The 24,996-nt window shown below is 43.0% G+C and overlaps 1 protein-coding gene across 1 annotated transcript in view; it reads right to left on the bottom strand.

Moving 5' to 3' along the window:
- FRMD7 (FERM domain containing 7) overlaps window positions 1–17,418 on the bottom strand; it is a 72,330-nt gene extending 54,912 nt beyond the window's left edge. The window contains exons 1-3 of the mRNA XM_030210725.1: window positions 17,362–17,418; window positions 3,122–3,226; window positions 1,189–1,231 (exon numbers count right to left, since the gene is read on the bottom strand). Of these exons, the coding sequence (XP_030066585.1) occupies window positions 1,189–1,231; window positions 3,122–3,226; window positions 17,362–17,418 (205 nt within the window). The remainder of the gene's footprint in view (window positions 1–1,188; window positions 1,232–3,121; window positions 3,227–17,361) is intronic.
- Window positions 17,419–24,996: the final 7,578 nt, after the last annotated feature.

The following is a 24,996-nucleotide window of genomic DNA, read 5'->3' as shown; positions in this document are numbered from 1 at the left end:
TAGTGTTTAGTTTATTCTTGGTTGTCTTACTATTGTTATGCTGTTAACAAAATTGTAAGTTTTATGTTAAACTGTACCTGCTGTACACCATCTTGGCTGAATCTCTTCATAAAGGCGGTTAATAAATCCCAATACATCAGGGGCGTAGCTACTTGGGGCCACGGGGGCCTGGGACCCTGTAGATTTGGCCCTGGACCCCCTGCTGATGACCCTCTCAGACCTCCCTCCCGCCGCCAACCCGCCGTCAACCTGCCGTCGCCTACCTTTGCTGGCGGGGGACCCCAACCCCCGCCAGCCGAGGTCCTCTTCTTCCTTCATTCTGTTTCTGAGTCTGACGTCCTGTATGTGCAGGACATCAGACTCAGAAACAGAACAAAGGAAGAAGAGGTTCTCGGCTGGCGGGGTTTGGGGTTCCCCGCCAGCAAAGGTAGGCGACGGTGACGGCGGGGGAGGGTTGGCTGCGGGAGGGGGGGTCAAGAGGTTCGGCGGTGCGGGGGAGGTCAAAGTTGTTGGTGGTGGTGGAGGGGGGGGGGTCAGCAATGGCGGGGGGAGTCGGCAGCGCCAGGGGGGGCTAAAATGTGCCCCCTCACCTTGGGCTCTGGACCCCCCTCCCGCCGGTCTGGCTATGCCCCTGCATTATATAAATAAAAAGAGGTAGTTAATTGCATTCTCTGTTATCAGCTGTGCTGTTAACACATGGTAATGAACTTTGATCCATATTAATAGCATGGCTGTCCTCTCAAAAATGCAAGGAATGCCCACAATAGTTATCATAGATAACCTTTGCAGTTAACATGCATTAAGTATAAAACCTTAGGATGCTTCTGCTTTGTGCTGCTCAGTGCATGTTAAAAGAACAAAAACTGTTGGTAAGAACACATAGGGCCTTAGTCAGAGAAGACTGTTTACGTATATGGAAAAAGGCTTTTTTTAAAATATCGATCATAGCATGCCCAGATCTGACCAGGCTTCCAGTGCACTTTTGCCTGGAGTAAGGGAATCATGTAGTCACTCATAGGCATTATGAAAAGATTTAGAATAAAAAGAGAGAGAGAGAGAGAGAAAAAAAAGAAAAAAAATAGAAAATCAACAGACGGTAGTTATTTAAAAACTTTTGTAGATATCTTTGAATATCATTTCTGATATAAATATGTTGAATCATATTTTATATATAGTTTCAGAACTTACTTTTAACTTGTTTTCTTATGGGTTTTAGAAGTCCCAACCAAACCTGGAACAACATCAATAAGGTTAATACCGTACAACACAAATACTACTACTACTACTTAGCATTTCTATAGCGCTGCTAGGGTTATGCAGCGCTGTACAATTTTAAACAAGGGGAAGGACAGTCCCTGCTCAAGAGAGCTTACAACCTAAAGGTAATAAACTATGTAGTCAGTGTAGGTATCATGAATGGGGAAGGTGGTTAGGCGCCAAAAGCAAGGGAGAAATACTGAAGTGCAACTCCTGTAAAATCTGCATCACAAGCAAGGCTGGGATCGGCCTGCCATTGATCACAAAAAGACCTAAGGCCCTGTTTACTAAGGTGCGCTAACCTTTCTAGCATGTGCTAAAAACACTAGCACAGCTTAATAAACAGGTCCCCTAAGGTCTAAATTAGTTCTTTTCATTGGTACCTTTATTCTTGATAAGTTTAAGAGGCCAGATCTTTTTTTTTTTTAATTACAGTTTCAATTTAACTTATATTTTAACAAAACGTATTGGAAAATTCAAACAAAGCCCACATTATGGGAGTGATATGACACATAGAAAAAATATACATCAAATAAATTAAATAAAAAAACCAAAATTTGATATATCACGTGGCCAGATCATTTGTGCTTGACAGGACATAAAGGCACTCATTTTTAAAAGAGAAAAACATCTCAAAAGCGGCACAAAGCAGCCAAGAGGCAGGCTGCTTCCAAAGTGGCTACACAGCACATAGATGAAATGATTGCTTTGGATAACTTCAGGTTGTGGAGAATGTGGGGTTTACGAGCTGCTCCATCTGTTAGCTCCAAATTACAAAGTGTCCAGCAGGAGAACACTGGGTTGGGCACTGGTGGCACACAGAGCACAGGATGGACACCGGCAGGTGGCACTTGGAACTAGGTGGGAACTGGTGGCAGCAGGCAGGACACTTGGAAGCAGGAGCAGGCAGGGGGCACTATGGCAGTGTCAAAGTTCTAGAAACTTCTGCCATGAATGTGCACTAATCCCATGTGAACGGTACACAGTGCAAACTCTTTCTTCTGAAAGAGTGCACACTCATAATCACATTGGCCCATATCTGAAAATGAAGACTAATGACCTGACATTACACAAACAATGCCACAAAAGACACGGAAACGAAATGAACCAAAACATTTTTGGGCTGCCCATCTTTATAATAACCAAAAGTGCTTCTTGAATGTAACTGCGACTTAGCTAATTTGCATGCCATTCAGCAGTAACTAATTAAATTTAAGCGATTAACTGCAGCCATGGGTTGTTTCCCTTACAGAATCCACTTGCAGGTCAGTGGGTACCATTCAAGCAAGTTTTAGGAGCTAGTTTGAATGAAAGGCACTTTATAATTTAAATGATTGTAATTGAGATTATCTATATGGTACCAGCTGTGTTTTAATTCACTATGGTGTGTCATTTTGCCATTGCAATTACATGGTAACATTAATACTCATTTTCTAGGTTTCCACCTTGGTAACCTTTTGTCTGCACTTGATGTCCAAATTTAATTTCAGAATTCATATAAAAATAATTTATTTATTTTATTGTATTTAAAACATTTCTACCCCACTTACACCTAAGCAACTTACAAAAACACAATAAACCTTGCAACTTATTCCACAACTGTGCACCAGCCACAGAAGATGATGTAGGAAATAACGTACTGTAGACATCACGTCCTCAGGGGCAATGCAGTCTCAGAACATAACGCTCTTCCTGGTTCATAAACAGTCAAAACTCCTGAGATATATTCCGGTACTTTGCCATACGGCACCTGATGAACAATTTGTCAGGACCTTATACCGTATCCTATGCTCCACACATAGTTCCCTGTTTCAACTTCAATATTGCATTTGGTGAAATAAGGGCAGGAGACAAAAACACTTACATCGTTACCAGAGCAGTTTCGGAATTGCAGCCCAAAGTATTCCTTTTCTGCGAGGTTCAGATGACCACAGCTTATGTTGAATAATTCCTTCCCTGGTGCTTTTTGCTAAAGAAAATTGGTTGACACGTTGAAATATAAAGCGAACTAAAACTGTTTGTAGTACTTATTCCAAACACAGGAAGACATTTTCAAATCAAGTTTTAAATCCTACAGATTTGTCCCTGTTTTTCCCCCCATGGGTAATATTCCCCTTCAAATAATGGGGGCAATTCTACTACTACTACTAACCAGTTCTATAGTGCTACAAGACTTATGCAGCGCTGGACACGTTATATGCAGGTACTTCAGGTACAAAACAATTCTATAACTGGCTGTCTCCACTGTAGCACCCTCAGGGCAGGCGGTATGAGCCTTTTCTGGAACAGAACCTAGGCATATAGCATAACCCAGTAGTGACATGCCAGGCACCTAAATGCAGCATGGACATATATAGGGCTGAATTCTATGAATGGCACTCAAAAACGGCTGCTAGAAAAGATTATTGTTAAGCGTGATTCTGTAAATGGTGCGCATCCAGAAGCGTACTGAGGGCGGGGCGGTCTACCCTGGGTGCATGCTGCAGGGGGGGGGGGCAGGGAACAGCTGCGTGGCTGTCAGCTCCATGGGTTTCCTGCTTCCTCTGATGTTACTCCTTGTTCCGGGGCAGAGGTAGCAGGGAAGCGGCTCATATGCACAGACAGTGAAAGGGACCTTGGGGTGACAGTGTCTGAAGATCTGAAGGCAAGGAAACAGTGTGACAAGGCAGTGGCCGTAGCCAGAAGGATGCATAAACAGCAGAAGAAAGGAGGTGTTGATGCCCTAGTCATTGGTGAGGCCCCACTTGGAGTATTGTATTCAGTTTTGGAGGCCGTATCTTTCTGGGAAAAGGAGAGGGAAATGGGACTTGATATACCGCCCTTCTGAGGTTTTTGCAACTACATTCAAAGCGGTTTACATACTTATTTTGTACCAGGGGCAATGGAGGGTTGTGACTTGCCCAGAGTCACAAGGAGCTGCAGTGGGAATTGAAATCAGTCCCCCACTGCACTAACCACTAAGACTTGAAATGGTCCAGAGGAAGGCAACAAAAATAATATTTAGCTTGTGCCAAAAGACATATGAGAATAGACTGAAAGACCTGAATATGTATACTCTAGAGGCAGTGGCGTTCCTAGGTCGGCTGCCACCCGGGGCGGATTGCCGCTGCGCACCCCCCCCCCCGGGTGCAGCATGACACCCCCCCCCCCCCCGTGCATCAACACCCCTCCCCGACACATCAACACCCCCCCCCCCCCCCCCGCAGCATCAACATCCCCTCCACCGATGCATCAGCATACCTGGCATCAACACACGCTGCTGGAAGGGTGTTGGGAGCAGCTGCACGGCTGTCGGCTCCGCTGGCTCCCTCTGCCCCGGGACAGGAAGTAACCTATTCTGGGGCAGAGGGAGCAGGGAACCAGCGGAGCCGACAGGCGCGCGGCTGCTCTCTGCACCCCTCCAGCAGCGTACACCTGGAGCAGACCACCCCTACCGCCACTGCCTAGACAGGGGAGATATGATACAGACATTTAAATACTTGAAAGGTATTAATATAGAAACAAATCTTTTCCAGAGAAGAGAAAATGGTAAAACTAGAGGACAAGAATTGAGGTTACAGGGTGGTAGACTTAGGAGTAATGTCAGGAAACTGTTTTTCACAGAGACGTTGGTTGATGCCTGGAATGCCCTCCCAAGGGAGGTAGTGGAGACAAAAATGTGAAGGAATTTGAAAAGGTGTGGGATGAACACAGAGGATCTCTAATTAGAAAATGAATGGTATAAAAAACAACACTTAAAAGCAGGTGTGTTTGATTTGTCGAGTGGTGCTTAGATGGTAAATCTGGCTGTGAAGAACTAAGGACGGTGCCCGGCAGACTTGTACGGCCTGTGTCCTGCATATGGCAATCTAGTTTAGGAAGTGCTGGAGAGGGCTTCAACAGAAACTCCAGTAATTAGAACGTGAGGACAGTGCGGGGCAGACTTTTACGGTCTGTGTCCCACAAATGACAAGATGGATTCCAATAGGCTGGAGTGGACTTTCATGGCAACTGCAGTAGATGGAAGGGCCAGATGGACTTCTATGGACTATGTCCCAGAAATGCCAAAACAGAAAATGAGGAAGTATTTTATATCACATGCATTGTTTGTTTAATCATGAATTGATAATGAATGTGACTGTTGGGTAGACCATTCAGGACCATTTCGGTCTTTATCTGCTGTCATTTACTACGTTGCTATGTTACATAGAACTGCCCATGATGTGTGTAGTATTGAGAAATATGAACATTGCTGCATTTCTCGCCTTGTTGCCAGCCTCAGAAAGATGTCTACTTAGTGGGGTAAATTATATGAAGCTACTTTCACAAGTAAAGTCTGTTTTACACACAGCTTGCACATGCTCAATTTCATTAAAACCGAGCATGCGCATGAGGGGAAGGAAAGCAGGGCAGGCATCTACACGGTTAGTGCACACTAATTTTTAGCAAACATTAATTTTTAGCACACGCTACAAACGCTAGTGCACCTTTGTAAACAGGGCCCTAAGTGTGCAATGATTAAAGTACCTTTATAAGGTCTGTTTTAAATTATGAGCACATTTGGTAACATTTTTTTGCTTAATTTCAAAATTGAGGTAGATGTGACTTACTGTGGGATAATTGTTGAATGAGCATTAGCGCATGGCCATTAATACAAACATTAGAAAATCTGGGGTTTTATATCTACGGTAAAAATGTGTGTGGGTAAAACCCGTATAAGGGTGTACTGAGGCCTATTTTTACCGCAGCTTAGCAAAAAGGGCCCCATGGAGCCTTATAGAACCCACATAGAAGAATTGGACTAAGAATTATAGAATTATATATTCAGAATTGTGGGACCCATTTACCAAGCTGCGGGAAAAAGGGCCCTGCGCTGGAGGCAGGGGCCATTTTTCCAAAGACCAGGGCCCTTTTTACCGCAGTGGTTAACAAAGCCCCCAGCACACATGGCCATGCGGTAAGAGAACTCTTACCGCATGGCCACATGACGGGGTGCCCTTACTGCCACCCACTGAGGTGGTGATAAGGGCTCCCGCGCTAACCCAGCAGTAACCAAGCAGTGCGCGGCGATGCCCGATTACTGTTGAGTTACCAGCGCATAAGCCATTTCTGGGGGGGGGGGGGTTCTGTTTCCCCCAGAAATGGCGCACGCTCGGGGTGGGACTGCCGCCGGAGGCTGCGTTGGGTCAGCGGCAGTCCCGAAAGAACGAGCAGTAAGCCGCTGCTTTGTAAAATGGCCCCTTTATATTTCATGGCATTTGTGCAGGGAAGTGAGTTAACAGGCAGACTGATGCAGCCACTCTGTTAAACATCTTTGAATGCCAAAGCAAATTCAAGGACACTGTAAAATCTCAACCGCTTGTTGGGGTAATGTCTAGATGTTGAAAAGTAATAGCAGTCTTCTGCCGCTCATTGCTAGGATGAAAATTACTACCTTGGTGTACTACAGCTGACAAAAAGTGACAGTGTAATAGCAGCTTCCTCTGTGCGGGGCTTCTGATTCTTCTCTAAGACATGAGCTCATGTGCAATTAAACTCAGCTGTAATTATTTATTTCACCACTGGAATTTTCTAGCATTAAAGACATTTGTTTCCAAATGTGCATCCACATAGCTCAGCACCCACTTTCTTGCTGTCTTGTTATTTCAGTAGATCTAAGGATATTAAAAAAAAAAAGAAAGAAAGACTTCTTAATGTATACATTGTGTTGGTAAAGGATTGGTCTATAATATTTATTCATTTTACTTATTATTTCAGACCAGTACAAAAGTGCTTTACGCAAAGTACAGCAATAATTTGTAAGAACCTGGACTCATGCCAAGCTTTATAGTACTATTTAGTATCTTTTTGGATCTCTCTGTCTATTTCTTTCCCTACCCACCACTCCATTTTGGTGGACTAAGGGAGGAATACATCATATAGCGTTAGAGCCTTCGTGTGGGCGTTACGGCCTTAATGGTTGTTAAGGGAATTAACGTGCGCTAAATGTTAATAAGCCCATAGGTATAAAATGGGCTTCTTAGCTTTAGGGCACATTAATTCCCTTAGGGGCTCTTTTACTAAGCAGTGGTAAGCCCACCGCAGGCTTACCGTGCGACAATCCGGGACTACCGCCAGCCCAACACTGGCACCAGCAGTAGTTCCATTCCCCAGTGTGCGCCATTTCCGGCGCTAGGGAAAATGGGTCCCTATTTTTTTACCGCACACTGCTCAGTTACAGCTGGGTTAGTGTGGGAGTCCTTACTGCCACCTTAATGAGTAGTGCTAAGTGCAAGCTTACCACCAGAGCCACCGAGAGGGGGAGCAGGGGAGGCAAAATTCCCTGGGCCCGGGCCTCCAAGGGGTCTTTCTCTCTCTCCTGCTCCAGATGGGACCCGAGGGATCGCGTCCCGACAGGAGCAGGAGAGAGAAAACTCAGATGCCGCGGCCGGCCCCCCTTGGAGGCTGGGGAAGACCCGGAGGAGCACCTCCAGTGCTGCTCTTCTGCCCAGCTGAGTGGCTGCTTTTCCTCTCAGACGTCCTCTGCTGGAGGGGCCTCGGAATCCCCACCAGCCAATTAGGTATTTCAATTGTGCAGCAATCTGTGGAGGCAGCAGCGATGATTGGGGGGGGCAGCCATGATCCGGGGGGAGGCAATGAAAGTGATCCAGAGGAGCAGCTGCAAAAAAAAGGGCCTCAGCGCGCGGCAAAAACAGCCGCCACCACCACTAGCAGGGGTCCCCTTTTACCGCAGCTTAGTAAAAGGGCCCCTTGGTGCATGTTAAGGCCCTAAGGCCCATGCGAGGCCCTAACGCTACTTGATGGATCTCTCTCTAAATGGCTTCACTGATCCTGTAAATTAGATAAGTGAGATATTTCCTTTAATATATAGTTTCATGTATTTTGTGAAGCTGTATCTCTTGTAGAAGAGTTATTAAGTTATTTTGAAAATTAGTTATAAATTAAAACATTTTAAAAGTACAATCATTTAAGGGTCCTTGTACTAAGCTGCACTAAAAAGTAGCCTTTGATATGACTAGCGTGTGGGTTTGCTGCTCGCTGAGACTATTTGTAGTGCGGCTGTAAAAATGGCTGCATTTTCCATTTTTGCAATAATGGCCACACGCAAATTTTCCCGTTAGCACATGGCCAGTAAGGGCTCACGTTCTAATCAGTCAGCGTGCAGCAATGTAGTTGTGCTATCCGATTAGCACTGGGCACACCTACTCTTTGCCCCCCCCCCCCAAACTGCCCCCAGCCCTAAAATATAAAATTTATTTTTTAGCAGATGGGAAACACATGCAGCTGCCAAAACTACCACAGGACGCCTGAGAGTGACCCGTGGTAATGATTTCTAACCTGCGGGAAGCACACATTAGTGCTTACCGCAGCTTAGTAAGAGGGCCCCTTAATAAGTAGTATACAGTATACAACAAAAATAAATAGAAGCCTTTTATAGTATCTGACAACAAAATAAAAAATATTTCACATAAATAAGCTCATTTATATAAAACTGGAAATGCAGGAACATAATTAAGCCATAACAAAAAGAACAAAATTACAATACAGTATTTCAGAGCCTCACAGTGGCATACCAAGGGTGGGCTGGTGGGAGCGGTCCGCCCCGGATGCAAGCTGCAAGGGGGTGCAGGGAAAGGTTGCGTGGCTATCGGCTCCACCAGTTCCCTGCTCCCTCTGATGTTACTTCCTGTTCCAGGGCAGAGAACAAGCATGGCCGACAGCCACGCGACTGCTACCTGCACCCCCAGGAGGTAAGAGCGATACGCCGGGGGAGGGGGGTGATGCACCAAGGTGTGGAGGTGATGCACCGGGGGCGGGGGTGATGTGCCGAGGTGGTGCACAGCGGCGATCTGCCCCAGGTGGCAGCTGACTTAGGAACGCCACTGGAGCCTCATATCTGATTTTAAACAGATCTGATATTTTGTCTGGAATATTCCCCAAGCGTAGATCGGTACAATCTACAGCTTTCATAATAAATCTCTTTGCTTATTAAGATAAATCACTGTATATTGCCATAGGCATGTACAATGAAGCTCTTCGGGGGGAAAAAGTCTTGGTTTTCAGCTTTTAAGGGTCCTTTTACTAAGGTGCACTAATGGATTTAGTGCATGCTAACTATTAGCTCACACTAAGGACTATATTCTATAAATAGTGCAGAAAAATCACAAAAAAGCACTATTCTGTAAATGGATGCGCATAGTTTTAGATGCTGAGATATCAACTAAATGTATTTTATATACCATGCCTGAATCTAGGCGTCGATTATAGAATACGCTTAGTCTGCACTGATTTTCAGCGCCAATTTTTTAGGCAACATATATAGAATCTCCCCCTAAGTACCTTATATAGAATAGGGTTTCGCGAAGATCCCGCACTAACTTTTGGGCGCCAGACTTACGCTGGTGTAAATGCCAACACCCAAGTTAGGCATGTTAGGTAGTATTCTGTAATTCTGTGCACAATTTTTTGGAATGCCCTGACACGTCCATAGCCACGCCCCTTTTCAGATGTACACCATGAGAATTAGGCACCCTGACTTACAGAATAGCGTGCATCCAGATGCGCATGCAAATTTTAATGAGTGCCAAATAACATCAATCGCTGGCTGTTAGCACCCAATTATTGATGGTTCAGAATTGCACGCACATCTCAGAAGCGCACCCAAAGTTGGGCACATAACTTTGGGCACCAAATATAGAATCGGGGGATAAAGCTTTGAGTTATGCTGCTCTTTTTTGGGCATGTTTCTTTGTGAAGTCAGTGCTCCCTCTGTACAGACCAGCAAATACACATATGTTTTACAGACATTCTGACCTGGACATTCCATTTCCTACAGTGACCCTATGCAAAACGGGGCTCACCATCCTTAAGTCTTCTCTCATAGGGCTTATGGTACAAACATTGCATTGGAATCTTTTAAAAACTTTCTTTTTGATTCTTAATAATTCTGGGATGTTTGGTCTTAAATGGTTTCAAAAGAATTATAATTGATGTAACAATTTGTTACGAGAATTTGTAGATGCCTCTTCAAGAGAAGAGTTTATTTTTAACTTGTAAACTGCCGAGAAGTTTGTACTGGATAATTGAGTGGTATATAAAGCATAAATAGCGTAGCTCTTTGCCTCTGCTCTATCTTTTGGAGACACAGCCTTCAGAAACTGAACAGTATTCCAGATAAGCTCTCACCAGTGAGTTCTGCAAAAGTATTATCATTTCTTTTTTTCTTCTAGTTCCACAATGAATATGCATGAAATCAATTTGCATGCACTAGATCTCTTATGTATGCAAATTAATCTCATGTATATGCATTGTGTGTATCCTAAAATTCCAACTTTTCAGGCTTGCCCAGAACACACTCGACTTCAAAATTCTGTGTGCCATGCATGTAATTAGCAGTTTTTCTCAAGTAAATATTTACACATGTAGAGTCATTTATATGTATATACGTGCTATTTACACATGCATATGCTGTGCAACTCTTCCAAAACTATCTCCAATATCTATTTCAAGTAGAGTCACTTGCTATTTTAATTGCTAGGTGAGGTCCCAGCTCTTTTTTTTCCAGATATAACATTAAATTGAGCTCTGAATAGACCATAACACTTGCAGAAAATACATTAAAGGATTTCTGTGCATGCCCCAATGAGACAGTGATGTCTTAAGTACCTAGAATACCCTTTAATGCACAACCGGGAGTGTGTTATCACACTTAGGAAATAATCTGCAATTAGGAAGTTTAGAACTAAAACAAAGAGATAATGTTTAACTCAGTAATAGAGAGCTGCATGGGAATGAGAATCACAGGAATCCTGTGGAACCCGTGGGATTTCTGGAAGAGATGGAAAAAGTTGCCAAGGGATTCCCAAGGGAATTAGTCAAAATCTCTGGTGATACCAGAATGAGGCTTGGAACATACTGAGAGAGGCCATTGGAACACCAGAATGAGGCTTAGAATGCCCAGAGAGGCAGCCAGAACACCAAATTGAGACTTGGAACACTTATTGTTTGAATAGTGACTACCGTCCAAAAAATCAGAGGAAGCTGTTGAGGTAAGGAGAAAATGGAGGCTGTGAGCAAGTAAGTAATAGTATTTACTCCTAGGAATGGGTGGAGATGGAGGAGATTAATTGCGGGATGTCGTCATGCCTCTCCTATTCTTCTCTGTATTCTCTTGCTCCTTCTCCTGCTCTCCTCTGGGGATATCAATCTCAATCCTGGTCCTACACATAAGCTCTGATCCTATTCAAGCAGGTCAAACCGTGATGTCTCCAATCTAATTTCTGTTCCTCTCCTCCCTACTTCTTCCCTGCCTTTCTCATATGCTCTGTGGAATGCCCACTCTGTCTGAAACAAACTTTCCTACATCCACAACCTCTTTATCTCTCGTACTCTCCATCTGCTTGCCCTGAGGCTTGACTTTGCCCTGAAGACTCTGCTTCAGCCACTGCCCTGTGTCATGGAGGTTACCCGTTCTCCCATACTTCTCACCCAGTTGGCCGCAGAGGTGGTGTCAGGCTACTTTCACCCTCCTGTAGATTTCAACCTCTTCTTCCACCTCAGTTTCACTGGTTTTCTTCCTCCAAACTCCACTCCATCTGTCTATTCACTCCTCTGCCTCTCTGAGTAGCAGTCATTTATCAACCCCCTGATAAGTCCCTTTCTTCCTTTTTCACTTACTTTGATGCCTGGCTTTCCTTCTTTTTTGAACCTTCATCTCCTTCCCTCATTCTTGGGGATTGTAACTGTTTATTTATTTGTTTGTATCTAACCCAGAGGTTCTCCACGCACTCCCCAAAGTTAGGGAGAAACATTCATGCTCATGATCCCTCTGACTCTTATGCTTCTCAGTTTCTCAGTTTAATATCCTCTTTCAATCTTCAACTGTGCTCTGCCCACTATCCCCACTCACCAGAATGGCCATTGTCTTAATCTTATCTTCTTCTCCAACTGCTCACTCTCCAGTTTCTGAGCCTCAGCTCTTCCCCTCTCTGACCATCATCTGATAGCTTTCACACTTAAACACCCTACCCCCAGCCCTGTACAATCTCAACCAATACATTTAGGAATCTTCAGGCTATTGACCATTCTAATCTGTCCTCCAGTGTTTCAAATCTCTTTTCAACCACTATTTTATCCGTCAACGAGGCTGTCTCTTCCTATAATACTACTTTCTCCTCTGCTCTGGATACTTTCGCTCCTTCCAGTCCCTGTTCTGTAAGGTATACCAAACCTAGAATGCACTACCTATGTTCCTGTGCCCACTTTGCTGAATGCCTTTGGCTTAAATCCCATGACCATGCTGACTTCATACATTTCAAATTCTTGCTGACCTCCTTCCAGTCTGCTCTTTCACTTGCCAAACAGGACAACTACATCCAGTTGACAAATTCTCTTGGCTCAAACCCTCAACGTCTCTTTGCCACACTGAATTCTCTCCTCAAAGTACCTTCACCTCCAATTCCCCCTTCACTTTCTCCCTAGACTCTGGCTGAGTACTTTCATGATAAGGTTCACAAGATTAAACTTGAATTCTCAAAAAAGTCACCTCCACCTCTCCTTCCCTTAGTCCATTCTGTCAACCCTCCTTCAACCCCTGCCTCCTTTTCTGAAATCACTGAAGAGGAAACTGCACATTTTCTTTCCTCCTTGATCCTATTCCCACCCATGTACTTAGCACCATCTCTCCTACTGTCATCCATTTTATGTCATATCCACAATCCTTCACTTTCCACTGTGACCATTCCTGATGCCTTTAAACATGCTGTAGTCACACCACTCCTCAAAAAAACTTCATTAGATTCTACCTGTCCTTCCAACTTTCACCCCATCTCCCTCCTCCCTTTTCTAACCAAGATACTTGAACATGCTGTTCCCCGCCATTGTCTTGACGTTATATCATCTCAAACTATTCTTGATCCACTTCAATCTGGCTTTTGCCCTCTTTATTCAACTGAAACAGTGCTTGCTAAAGTCTCCAATGACCTGTTCCTGGCCATATCCAAAGGTCTGTATTCTATCTTCATCCTTCTCAATCTATCTGCTGCTTTTGACACTGTTGGATTTCAGGGCTTTGCATAGGCGTAGTTTGACTGTTTCATTTGGGGGGGCAAAGAATGGGCGGAGCATATTAGCATATCATTTGCATATATACATATGCAAATGAATATGCTAATATGGCGGAAGGAAATGAAATTTACAGGCAAAATATCACAGATGCACATTTCAAAAAGCTGACACATTTCAATTAATAAATTATGAATAAAATACTTTTATTTACCTTTGTTGTCTGATCATTTAGTTTTTCTATTTGTTTTGATCCCAGTGTCTTCTGTTTTATGCAGTGTCTTCTTTCCAGTAGGCTTCCCTCTGCTCCCCACCCTCCCAGTCCCATCCATCTCTTGCTCCTTCCCTCTGCTCCCCACCCCTCCCAGTTCCATCCATCTTCTGTTCCTTCCCTCTGCTCACCATCCCTCCGTCCCATCCATCTTCTGCTCCTTCCCTCTGTTGTGCCTGACCTCTCCCAATCCCATCCATCTCCTGGTCCTTCCCTCTGCTCCCCACCCCTCCCAGTCCCAACCATCTCTTGCTCCTTCCCTCTGCTCCCCACCCCTCCCAGTCCCATCCATCTTCCCTCTGCTCCCCCCCCCCCCCCGCGAGGTCCAAGATGGTGACTCCGTTTACCCCCTCTCTTCCTCCCTCCCTCCCTCCGGTGCAGGCAACAGTATTCAGCTTTTTCAGCATTCCTGGCAGCGGTAGCGATGTACACACTGCCTTCGGTCTGCCCCGGAAGCCTTCTCTTCAAGTTCCTGTTCCCACCTATGCGGGAACAGGAACTTGAAGAGAAGGCTTCGGGGCAGAGCCAAAGGCAGCGTGTACAACGCTACCGCTGCCAGGAATGCTGGAAAAGACTGCTGCCTGCACCGCGGAGGGAGGGAGGAAGAGAGAGGGGTAGACGGACAACAGCTCCTCTCCGTCCGCTTGGCTTCCCTGCCCTCTCTGTCTGCGTCCCGCCTTCCTCTGACGTCAGAGGAAGGCGAGACGCAGATAGAGAGGGCAGGGAAGCCAAGCGGATGGAGAGGAGCGCATGCCTGCATGTGTTTTTTTTTTTTTAAACTAATGGCGCGGCGGCGCCTCGCGTCGTTTGGGAGGGCATTGCCCCCCCTCGCCCCCCCCAGTCTACGCCTATGGGGCTTTGTTCTTTCCTGGTTTTCTTCTTATCTCTCCCATCATTACTTTTAGTGTATTCTCTCTGGTGGATACTCCTCAGGGATTACTCCTTGGACCTCTTCTTTTCTCCATCTATACTTCTTTCCTTGGTACTCTGATCTCATCCCATGGTTTTCAGTATCACCTTTATGCTGATGACTCCCAGATCTACTACTCCACACCAGAAATTTCAGCAGGAATCTAGGCCAAAGTATCAGCCTGCCTATCTGACATTGCTGCCTGGATATCTCACCGCCATCTGAAACTAAACATGACCGAGACTGAGGTTCTTATCTTTCCCCCTAAACCAACCTTTCCTCGTCCCCCTCTCTCTATCTCTGTGGATAAGACTCTCATCCTCCCTGGGGTCATCTTCGACTCATCTCTCTCCTCTGCACATATTCAACAGACTGCTAAAACCTGTTGTTTCTTTCTCTATAATAACACCAAAATTCATCCTTTCCTTTCTGAGCACATGAGCAGAACCTTTATCCACACCCTTATCACCTCTCGCTTAGACTACTGCTACTTGCTTCTCACAGGTCTCCCACTAAGCCATCTCTCTCCCCTTCAATCTGTTCAAAATTATGCTGCATGACTTATATTCCACCAGTGTCGCTATACTTATATTAGTCCTTTCCTCAAGTCACTTCATTGGTTCCCTATCCATTTCCACATACAGTTCAAACTCCTCTTATTGACTTACAAGTCTATTCACTCTGCAGCTCCTCAGTACCTCTCCACTCTTATCGCTCCCTACACTCCTCCCCAGGAACTCCGTTCACTGGGTAAATTTCTCTAATCTGCACCCTTCTCCTCCACTGCTAACTCCAGACTCCATTCCTTTTATCTTGTTGCACCATATGCCTAGAATAGACTTCCTGAGCTGGTACGTGAAGCTCCATCTCTGGCTGTCTTCAAATCTAGGCTAAAAGCCCACCTTTTTGATGCAGTTTTTAATTCCTAACTCTTACTCGCTTGTTCAGAGCCCATGTTTTATCATTTCCACCTTAGTAATTCCCTAAGACTAAGGAGGCTTGAAGAAGAGATGGCTGAGGGGAGACATGATAGAGGTATATAAAATAATGAGTGGAGTGGAACAGGTGGATGTGAAGCATCTGTTCACGCTTTCCAACAATACTAGGACTAGGGGGCATGCGATGAAACTACAGTGTAGTAAATTTAAAACAAATAGGAGAAATTTTTCTTCACCCAACGCATAATTAAACTCTGGAATTCGCTGCCGGAGAATGTAGTGAAGGCAGTTAGCTTGGCAGAGTTTAAAAAGGGGTTGGACGGTTTCCTAAAGGACAAATCCATAGACCGCTACTAAATGGACTTGGAAAAAATCCACAATTTCAGGAATAACTTGTATAAAATGTTTGTACATTTGGGTACCTTGCCAGGTGCCCTTGACCTGGATTGGCCGCTGTCGGGGACAGGATGCTGGGCTCGATGGACCTTTGGTCTTTTCCCAGTATGGCATTACTTATGTACTTATCCCTTATTTATCCTGTTTGTCTATCCTAATTAAATTGTAAGCTCTGTTGAGCAGGGACTGTCTCTTCATGTCCAGTGTACAGCGCTATGCACGTCTAGTAGCACTATAGAAATTAGTAGTAGTAGTAGTAGGGTGGGGATTGAATGGATCTCAGTAGGTACGGAGTGGGTGTGGGTTAGATTCCATTGTAGATGGACAGGGATGGGTGAGATTTCTGTCCCTGTACAACTCTGTACTCAGTGAGATAAGAACATATTGTGATGTCAACAGTCATAGTTTTATATAACTCAGTAAGACAAGAACTTGTGATATCATCAGCTATTTTTAAAGCTTCTTGGCTATTGGACAACTCTGTATAATATATCAAAGGACTGATATAGGGTTATGTGATGCTGACTGACAAATTCTAACCTTTGAATTTTTTCTCTATCAATTAAAAAAGTAATTCCATGTATTAGAAAGTACAACAAAGCAGATCCAGCAGCATCAGCCATAATATAATATCCCATAATGTGGAATATACATCATCTCCCTATTGCGTTTGGAAATTCAGGTATGTTCAAAAACAGTGTTCAGCCTCAGTAAGATATACCGGACCTTCACATTTGAGATGCTTGAATTATCTTTTCAATACAGCCTAAAGCCAGATTTCCACTTCTCTAGACCATTGTTACTTTGCAACACCAAATGCAGAAAATGTCTTGGAGATCTTTCTCAACACAGTTCAATTTGAGTAAGAAGTATGCAGCAACTGGTTACTTTAATGGAAGCCATTTACTAAAACAACAACATTCTCTGGAACTAAATTGTTAAAATTAAAACAACTGGTATACAAAGCTGCAAATCAGCATCTGGATATATCTTTTCCAAGCAAATAATTCATTTTCAATGTTTCAACTTTTAAACGATGTCATAACCTGAAATTGTTGATAAATTTTCCCTTTCTGAGGACTACTAAAGCTGAATGAGATGATACATATTTCTTAAGATCTTGTTTGAGAAGGCTGTGCATAATCTGAGACAAGGAAGGAGACGATTTTGAAGAGAAATCACTTTCAAAACTAGAGTATATTATCTTCAATTGAATATCTTATTTCTTCCTAATGTTCTGCTTAGACTAAATGTCTTTTTACAGTACACCTTGAAAGAATTGATAGATGGTAGCATTACCAGAACTGTGAAATTGTCCCTATGTAGACTCGAAACATAATACAACATTCAATTAAAACTGATTTTTTTTCAACACTAGCTAAATATAATTCTTGCTACAAATAATCCAGGTGTGCACAGTATTTACTGGTGAATAACAATCCTACAGATGCCCACAAAATCAAAGCCTTAATGCATCAATACATCCTACAATAAGGTTTTTGAGTATTCCTAAAATACTTTTAAAAGAGATAGTATTTATCACTTACGTCAACCGTAAAGACCTTGAGGGAGTCATCCAAAAATTGGACTTTCAGATGCAACATCCTTCAGTTAGTTTTGAGAAAGAGAGAGAAAACGTGAGGTGCTGGCAAGAGCAGAAGACCTGAGTAATGCAAAGAGAAGGCTGTTCCAGGGAGGAGGATTTTGCTTTTCTTTCACACACAATTTCCCTCTCAGCTGGATGGAGCTCACTGAATTCATCCACAAAATACAGAATGTATTCTGGCTAGAAGTCTGAAATAGTAAGACAACAGGAACGCAGAGCTGCCTTCAAAAACAATCTTGCTTTACTGCTTTAGCTATCTTTACTCTGTTTATGATTTTGCTGTCCTATCTTCCCTGCTTCATTTATGCCTATGTTTACTAAGGTGCGCTATAGGTGCGTTAGCGTGGTTAATACGCGTTAAACGCTAACGCGCCCATAGAAATGTATAGGCGTGTTAGCGTTTAACGTGCCTTAACTTTAAAGGCGCGCTAAAAATGCTAACGCACCTTAGTAAACATACCCCTTAGTCATTTTTATATACTGTTCTTGTCCAGCTTACGTAAACTTTTCTTCAGCAAGTTAAAGGGGAATTTCAAGAAGAAAGTTGTCCTCTACTAAATTCACTGATTGTTTAAGTTGAAGAAACATCTTCTTACTCAGCTGGGTCGGCCTGGTCACATTTGGGAACAACCTCGTTTTTACACATAAAAGAAGTATTCTTATTAGGAATATGTATTCATTTTCAGACAAATGGTAAAATGAAGAAAGAGAGCATTTTCAGTTTTTTATGAACAAAATAACTGGTTTGATTGTAGGCGGATGCAATTATGATGAATTATGTGGGAAACCACTTTAACCCCTTGTTTTCTGGCTTGACTTTTTTTGTGTGAAACCCTTTAGCAAGCAGTTAAATCAGCCTATCCCTGCTTCCCTGCTCCCAAATCCCATGGCTGATTATATCATCAGCAGCTCAGCAAGAAAGTGAAGCAAAGCACTATTTTATCTTCAGAGACAGATGATTGTAGAAACAAATATAGAGGTTTATATAGGTGTATTATTACTTGTATCCTGCCTATACCCAAGGTGGGGCACAATAAAAATGACTTAATTTAAAACAGAAATTACAAAACAACAGTCCAAATAAAACTCAAAAAGGTCCTAGTTACTCAAAAGTGGTCCTATGCACGTCCATTCCATTCCATTGCTTATATCTCACTTAAATCAACCAAGGAATCAAAACGGGTTACTTAAAAGAGATTACATCAACTTAAGCAGAACATAAATATTTATCCAACAAACAATATTTCAAAGCCTTTCTGAACAATATAAGTAGGAATAGTTTGAATAGAAACAGGTATAATATTCCAGATCTTACAGGATTGATATTTTTATTTTGTTACATTTGTACCCCGTCTTTTCCCACTTATGGCAGGCTCAATGCAGTTTACATGGGGCAATGGAGGGTTAAGTGACTTGCCCAGAGTCACAAGGAGCTGCCTGTGCTGGGAATTGAACTCAGTTCCTCAGGACCAAAGTCCACCACCCTAACCACTAGGCCACTCCATGTGAACAAGCTATCATGAAAACACTTAAAATGTACATCTTTAACTGAAGAGAACTCAAATCTTACCAAAGAGCTAGAATGGAAAGGGAAAGGGAATAAGACTTGATATACTGCCTTTCTGTGGTTTTTGCAACTACATTCAAAGCGGTTTACATAGTATATACAGGTACTTATTTGTACCTGGGGCAATGGAGGGTTAAGTGACTTGCTCAGGGTCAAAAAGGAGCTGCAGTGGGAATTGAACCTAGTTCCCCAGGATCAAAGTCCACTACACTAACCACTAGGCTACTCTTCCTACTGGAAGCAAGAGTTAACTGAGTGTGGGAAACTGGGCAACAGCCTGTAAAGTTCTTATAAACCAAACAGGCTACTTTAAAATCCGCTCGAGCTCACCGGCAACCAATGAAGTTCTCTCAGTAGAGGAGATACCTGATCATACTTCTTATGTCTACATATCAATTTTGCTATGGTGTTCTGCAACCACTGTCCCATATGCTGCTCTAAACAAATGGCATTTCAAAGCCCTTTTAAATCCTGACAGGTCTTTCAACAGCCTCATGGTCATTGTTAGCTGATTCTACTCCCTTGGCAGAATTGAAAAGTTTCTATGTCTGGTTTCTTCAGATGAAAAAGATTGCAAATGAGGAACAGTAAACAAACAGAGATCCTCAGACTGCAAAGAACACAAAGGATGATAAACTTGTACCAACAATTTCAAATAATGCGAGTACGATTGATACAAAGCTTGGTGAACTAACAACAATTTATATTTAAGCCAATGCAACTTCATCAAATAAGGAGTTATGGGAGAAATTCTACATATAGCGCTGAATGTTAGGTGCTACTTCCATACTGAATTATCAGCGCAAAAACGTGTTCTAATGGACGCAAGGTGCCAAAACAGGGTAGAAACAGCAGATTTGTATGAAAACATATGCACCCATTTATAGAATAGTGAGTTTTTGCATGGATCTTCAAAGGGGGTGTGGTCAAGGGAGGTGCATGGATGGGCCAGGGGTGTTCCCTTAAAATGTGTGTAGTGTTATAGATGTGAAGAAGTGAAGTCCAGGTTCACAAGTGGGTCTAGAGAGCCTGTAAAACAAAAAAAAAAAATCATATTCTTGCTTTCAAAGAATTAGGATATAGGCTGGGGGGGGGGGGGGTACCTAGGTAGTTCACTGAAAATTACCTGTAAAACAAATTTGATAACTGGTTAAACAGTGTTTTATATGAGAAATCCTGTTGTTAACTTATAAAATTCAAACGTTTGACTAAAACATCACACTTTTGAAACAAAATTGGTGTCTGGTTCATTCTGGTTAAATCCTGTAATTTACCTTCTTTTTCCTGCACCTGATTTAGATCAAGTGTACATGGGACTATAAGATCACTCACTGAACAGGAACAAGCTTGAGGTAATTGGCCACGCCTACAGGGTAAAGTAGAGCTTGTGCACTCTTCAGGAGGGGGAGGGGGAGTTCAATATGTTTATCTACATCATGTGAAATATCTCAGCTGGGCAGACTATACTATATATATCATCTCACTTCATTTATTATATATTCCTTCACAGCAAAAAAAAAAAAAAGACATCACAAACATAGTAAAAACAGCCATATGATTACAAACATCATAGCAGGCAAACCCTAAAAATATGTTCTGGCCACATCAAGCAATTCCTCACTCTGGGCCAAATGCCCGTATAAACAAAACAGCTTTCAACTGTTTCCAGAATGACAAATTATTATTATGGGTCCTAACCACTTTGGGCAATGCCTTCCACAAAAAGGGCTACCAACTGATGAAGCAGCATGTCTCGTAACCGAGAGTCAAATATAACACAACAGAGGAACACCTAACTTTTGGTCCCACTTGATTTGGCTCATACAGTGTCAAAAGATTATAAGACAGAGAAAAATAATTGAACATAAGAATATATGAGTTACCCAGGCCGCTGAGAGGGGGGGCAGGGGGGACAAAATTCCCTAGGCCCGGGCCTCCAAGAGGGGCCCGGCGCTGCAATCCCCTTCACCCGCCCCCCCTCCATCCACCACCGGGCCGGGACCCCCTGAATTCAAATCATAACGCCTCACCTCGACCTCGCTCCGTGTGAAAGAAGCGCAGCAGCGGTAGTCTGCAGATCGCCTCCCTTCGGGCCTTCCCTCCCTGTGTCCTGCCCTCGCGCAAGTTTGTACTGGCATTTTTCATATGATGTCTATGTAAATTAAATCTCTTCTTTAGCATCTGACTTGTTTCTCTAATGTAGCATCCTTCATCGCACTTTTTACACTGAATGATATATACCATGTTGGAAGATGAGCATGTGAAAGATTCCTTAATGTTGAATATTTTTCTTTTGTGAATGATCCTGGGGTCCTGTAAGATATTTTGGCATAGTTTGCAGCTGGATATATTGCAAGGATGTGTGCCATTCTCTTCTTTTTGAGTCTGTGTTGGGAGTTTACTTCTAATTAGCTTGTGTTTTAAGTTGGGCGGCTGTCGGAAACCCAGCACTGGTGGGGATGGGAATATCTCTTTCAGTGATTCATCCTCCTGGAGTAGAAGCTAAACTAATACCTTCGAGACGAACTATTACTGTATTATTATGTAAATATCCCCCTCTTCTGGATGTCCATGTAAAAAGAATGAATATATGATTATTTAACATCTTGTAATTTTAACATATGTACTGATTTTTGTGAATAAGGACCACACATATTAATTTATGTAAAGTAGGCCTAAAATGAATAGCGGTAGAAGTAGCAGATGTGTCTTGGTCATGAAACATTTGATTCAATCTGATTAAAAATCCCTTTGTTGCTATGTTAAGTTACTGCTATATATATATATAAACAATTTTTAGGAATTTAGAATCTTATTTTTCTTATCTAGTATTTGACAATGGCCACCAAACTGTGGGCTATATTTGCTGAAGTGTGCTACCACATTAGCACATGATAACATGCATTAATGTTTTAATTACTGCAGGCTCCATTTTTTTTTTTTGCAATGGCACATGTTTGCATATTTCATGTGTCAATGGTATTAGTGCAGTAGCATACTTTAGAAAATCTAGCTCTGTGTATGATACTTCTTCTGAACAAGTCTATGGAGCTTTGCAGCAAAAGCATTTTTATCACTGATGGACCAATTTAAGTCTAACACATATGCATGTCTCCTGGCTATGGTATTGCTAGGAACCTAAACACATAATACTATGTGTCTGTCCAGGGCATCATATTTGTATCTTACAGCAGCAAATAAAAGTGCTGGTAGTTATAAAAAATTTAATGCATATGGTTTGCTTCATTTTCATATTTGGATTTATTTTCAGAGGAAAAGATGTGCTTAATGTGCTTTAGAAAGTCTACTGTTACAAATTTATAGCATGTAAATCAGGATGCTGTCAAGCCAATGATGAAGTTTCCAACAGACCACGATACTTTGGATCAATAAATTAACAACTAAGGGGGGGGGGGGTCTATATCAGTGCAGGCTCCCGTTAAAATGGGTTATTTTACTGTTATCCTTGAGTTATTAACAGTGCATTTTTTTCTAGGAAAAAAGGTGCCGGTACTCAAATGCTAGGCCACCCTTCAGGGGTGGGATGATCACTGAGAGACCCACCCCACAATAGCCAGGCCCCCTGCAACCAATCACAGAATCTATGACAAGGCAGAATTAGTGTGTAGAGCCTGAGCTTTTTCATTAAAACTTGGGGTCCATGGGTCGATTTTAGCAGACAAGAGAAAAGTTGCAGGTACTGAGTACCCCCAAGTACCCCCTCAAAAAAAAGCCCTGGTTATTAGTAACTGGGTCTCATTGCATAAAATGGGACCTGTGCTAAAATTGCACATGTTCTGGCAAAATAAACCATCTTAACAGCAGCCCAAGTTGATAACTTCTCCCCTAAATTATTTAATTTATGGGCTGGGGCATGCAAATCTTTCTCTTGAATATTCATTGTGGTTATCCTGACTGGCTGGGGTGCCTCCAGGACCAGGTTTGGGAACCACTGGGCTAGGAGAATCAGACTAGCTCAGACGACTGGTTGTCCATTGAACCTTGGAATTCCTGGATCAATGTGTCCTCCTTTTTCTGGAGCCATGTGGTACCCTAGGTGGGGGGGGGGGGGGGCAAAGCTTGCTTGCTTATGATCCATCTTTCAACTTTAGGCAGGTTTTGGACACCAAGTGATATGGGGGCCCTGGGCAATTGCCTTGTTTGGCCACCCCTAACATTGGCCCTGATTCCTTCTACTACAGATTGGCCATCCCAAAGCACTATGGTATTTCCAGTCCTCTTTGTTGAAATTTAGGACCAACATACCAACACGAGTACATGGGAACAGTGCTATGCCTATGTTAGGGCGAATCGGGGTGACTGCCTAGCATAGCATTTATTCTTCTATTTTTCATATACCAAAAACTGGTTAAATGCGGATCACAATTCCAAGAATAAGCCAGGCAGAAATTTCTGGTAGGCTGGCAAGCAGATCACAGTGTTTGAAAAAAAATGACAAGTATATTGCCCACCTGGCCTGTGAACAAGTCCTTCCTTGTTCTGCTGTGTGTTTATTATATCAATTGAATTTATACCCGCCCATTGTTACATTCCTGGGTGGTTTTTACAATGCAACATGCACAATAAAATAGCATAACAAAGACAAGTCAATTATTTGAATTCCAGAGCAGCATAAATCTCTATTATTCAGAAGATTCTAACAGCACAATCTGTAACAAGAAATTTACTCTAGATTCTCAAGGCAGCTTCACTGCTAGAGTATCCTGTAACCCCCTCTAGTGGCTGGAAGGACTAGGCTCGGCACATGTCAGAAGCTTTCGACTGTTCTTTCAATGGGAAAGATACTAAAATGCAAAATTTCATCATGTCTCTGTATGGCACCTGAGTACACTCAAAAAAGATGCAGTACAATTAGACAACGTACAGAGAAAGGAACCCCAAAATGATTAATGGGAATGAACGACTCTCATATGAGGAAAGGCTAGGGAGGCTGGGGTTTGGAGACGAGATGGAGTGGATCAGAATGGAATGGGTAAACATGAATAGCTTGTTTAATTTTTTTTTTTTCAAAGAGTACAAAGACTAGGGGGACATGACATGAAGCTACTAAGTAGCAATAGCGTACCTAGCTTGCTTGTCACCTGGGTGGGTCGCCACTGTGCCCCTCCCCGATCCGCATCACACTCCCACCCGTACCCTGAGATGCATCATACACCCACCACCCTTCCTCATCCTAGCAAAGGGGTACATGGAGCAGTCGTGCGGCTGTCGACTCTGCCGGTCCCCTGCCCTGGAACAGGAAGTAACATCAGAGGGGGCAGGAGACCGGCAGAGCCTACAGCCGCATGACTGCTCCATGCACCCCCTTGATGCCTGCACCTGGGGTGGACTGCCCCGCCCTTGGTACACTACCGCTAACTAGTACATTTAAAACAAATTGGAGAAAATATTTTTTCATTCAGCTCATGGTTAAGCTCTGGAACTCATTGCCGGAGGATGTGGTAAAAGCAGTTAATGTTAGCTGGGCTTAAAAAAGATTTGGACAAATTCCTGGAAGAAAAATCCATGAACAGTTATTAAGGTAGACCTGGGTAAAGCCACTGCTTTTCTTTGGGGGTGAACAGCATAGAATCTTGCTAAATTTTGCAGCCCACCATGTACTTGTGGCATGGATTGGCCACTGCTGAAAACAGGATGCTGAGCTAGATGGACCTTTGTTCTGACTCAGTATAGCTATTCTTATATATACATAAATAATTGTAACCCTTACAACATGCTTAACCATACCTGTATCTCACAGCAAACCATTTTTAGCCTAAATATCTTGTTCAATTAGTTGGGTTGACTTGCAGCTCACTCTTCATTGCATGGTAATACTTTGGTCCTCTTGGACAGGTTCATCATCCTCAGATGCCATATTGGCTGTTTCAGTCACTGATGTAAAGTCCTGGTTTCCACAAAAGCAGATGTCGTGTGAGTAACTTCCATCGTGGACTTTTGTGCTTGAATTACATCTGCTGATATCAGTGCACACTCATTTGATGATTT

The sequence above is a fragment of the Microcaecilia unicolor genome, chromosome 7 (genome assembly GCF_901765095.1).
Source record: "Microcaecilia unicolor chromosome 7, aMicUni1.1, whole genome shotgun sequence".
NCBI lineage: Eukaryota > Metazoa > Chordata > Amphibia > Gymnophiona > Siphonopidae > Microcaecilia > Microcaecilia unicolor.
The sequence above is the reverse complement of the archived record's forward strand: the minus strand, read 5'-3'. Positions and strand labels throughout refer to the sequence as shown.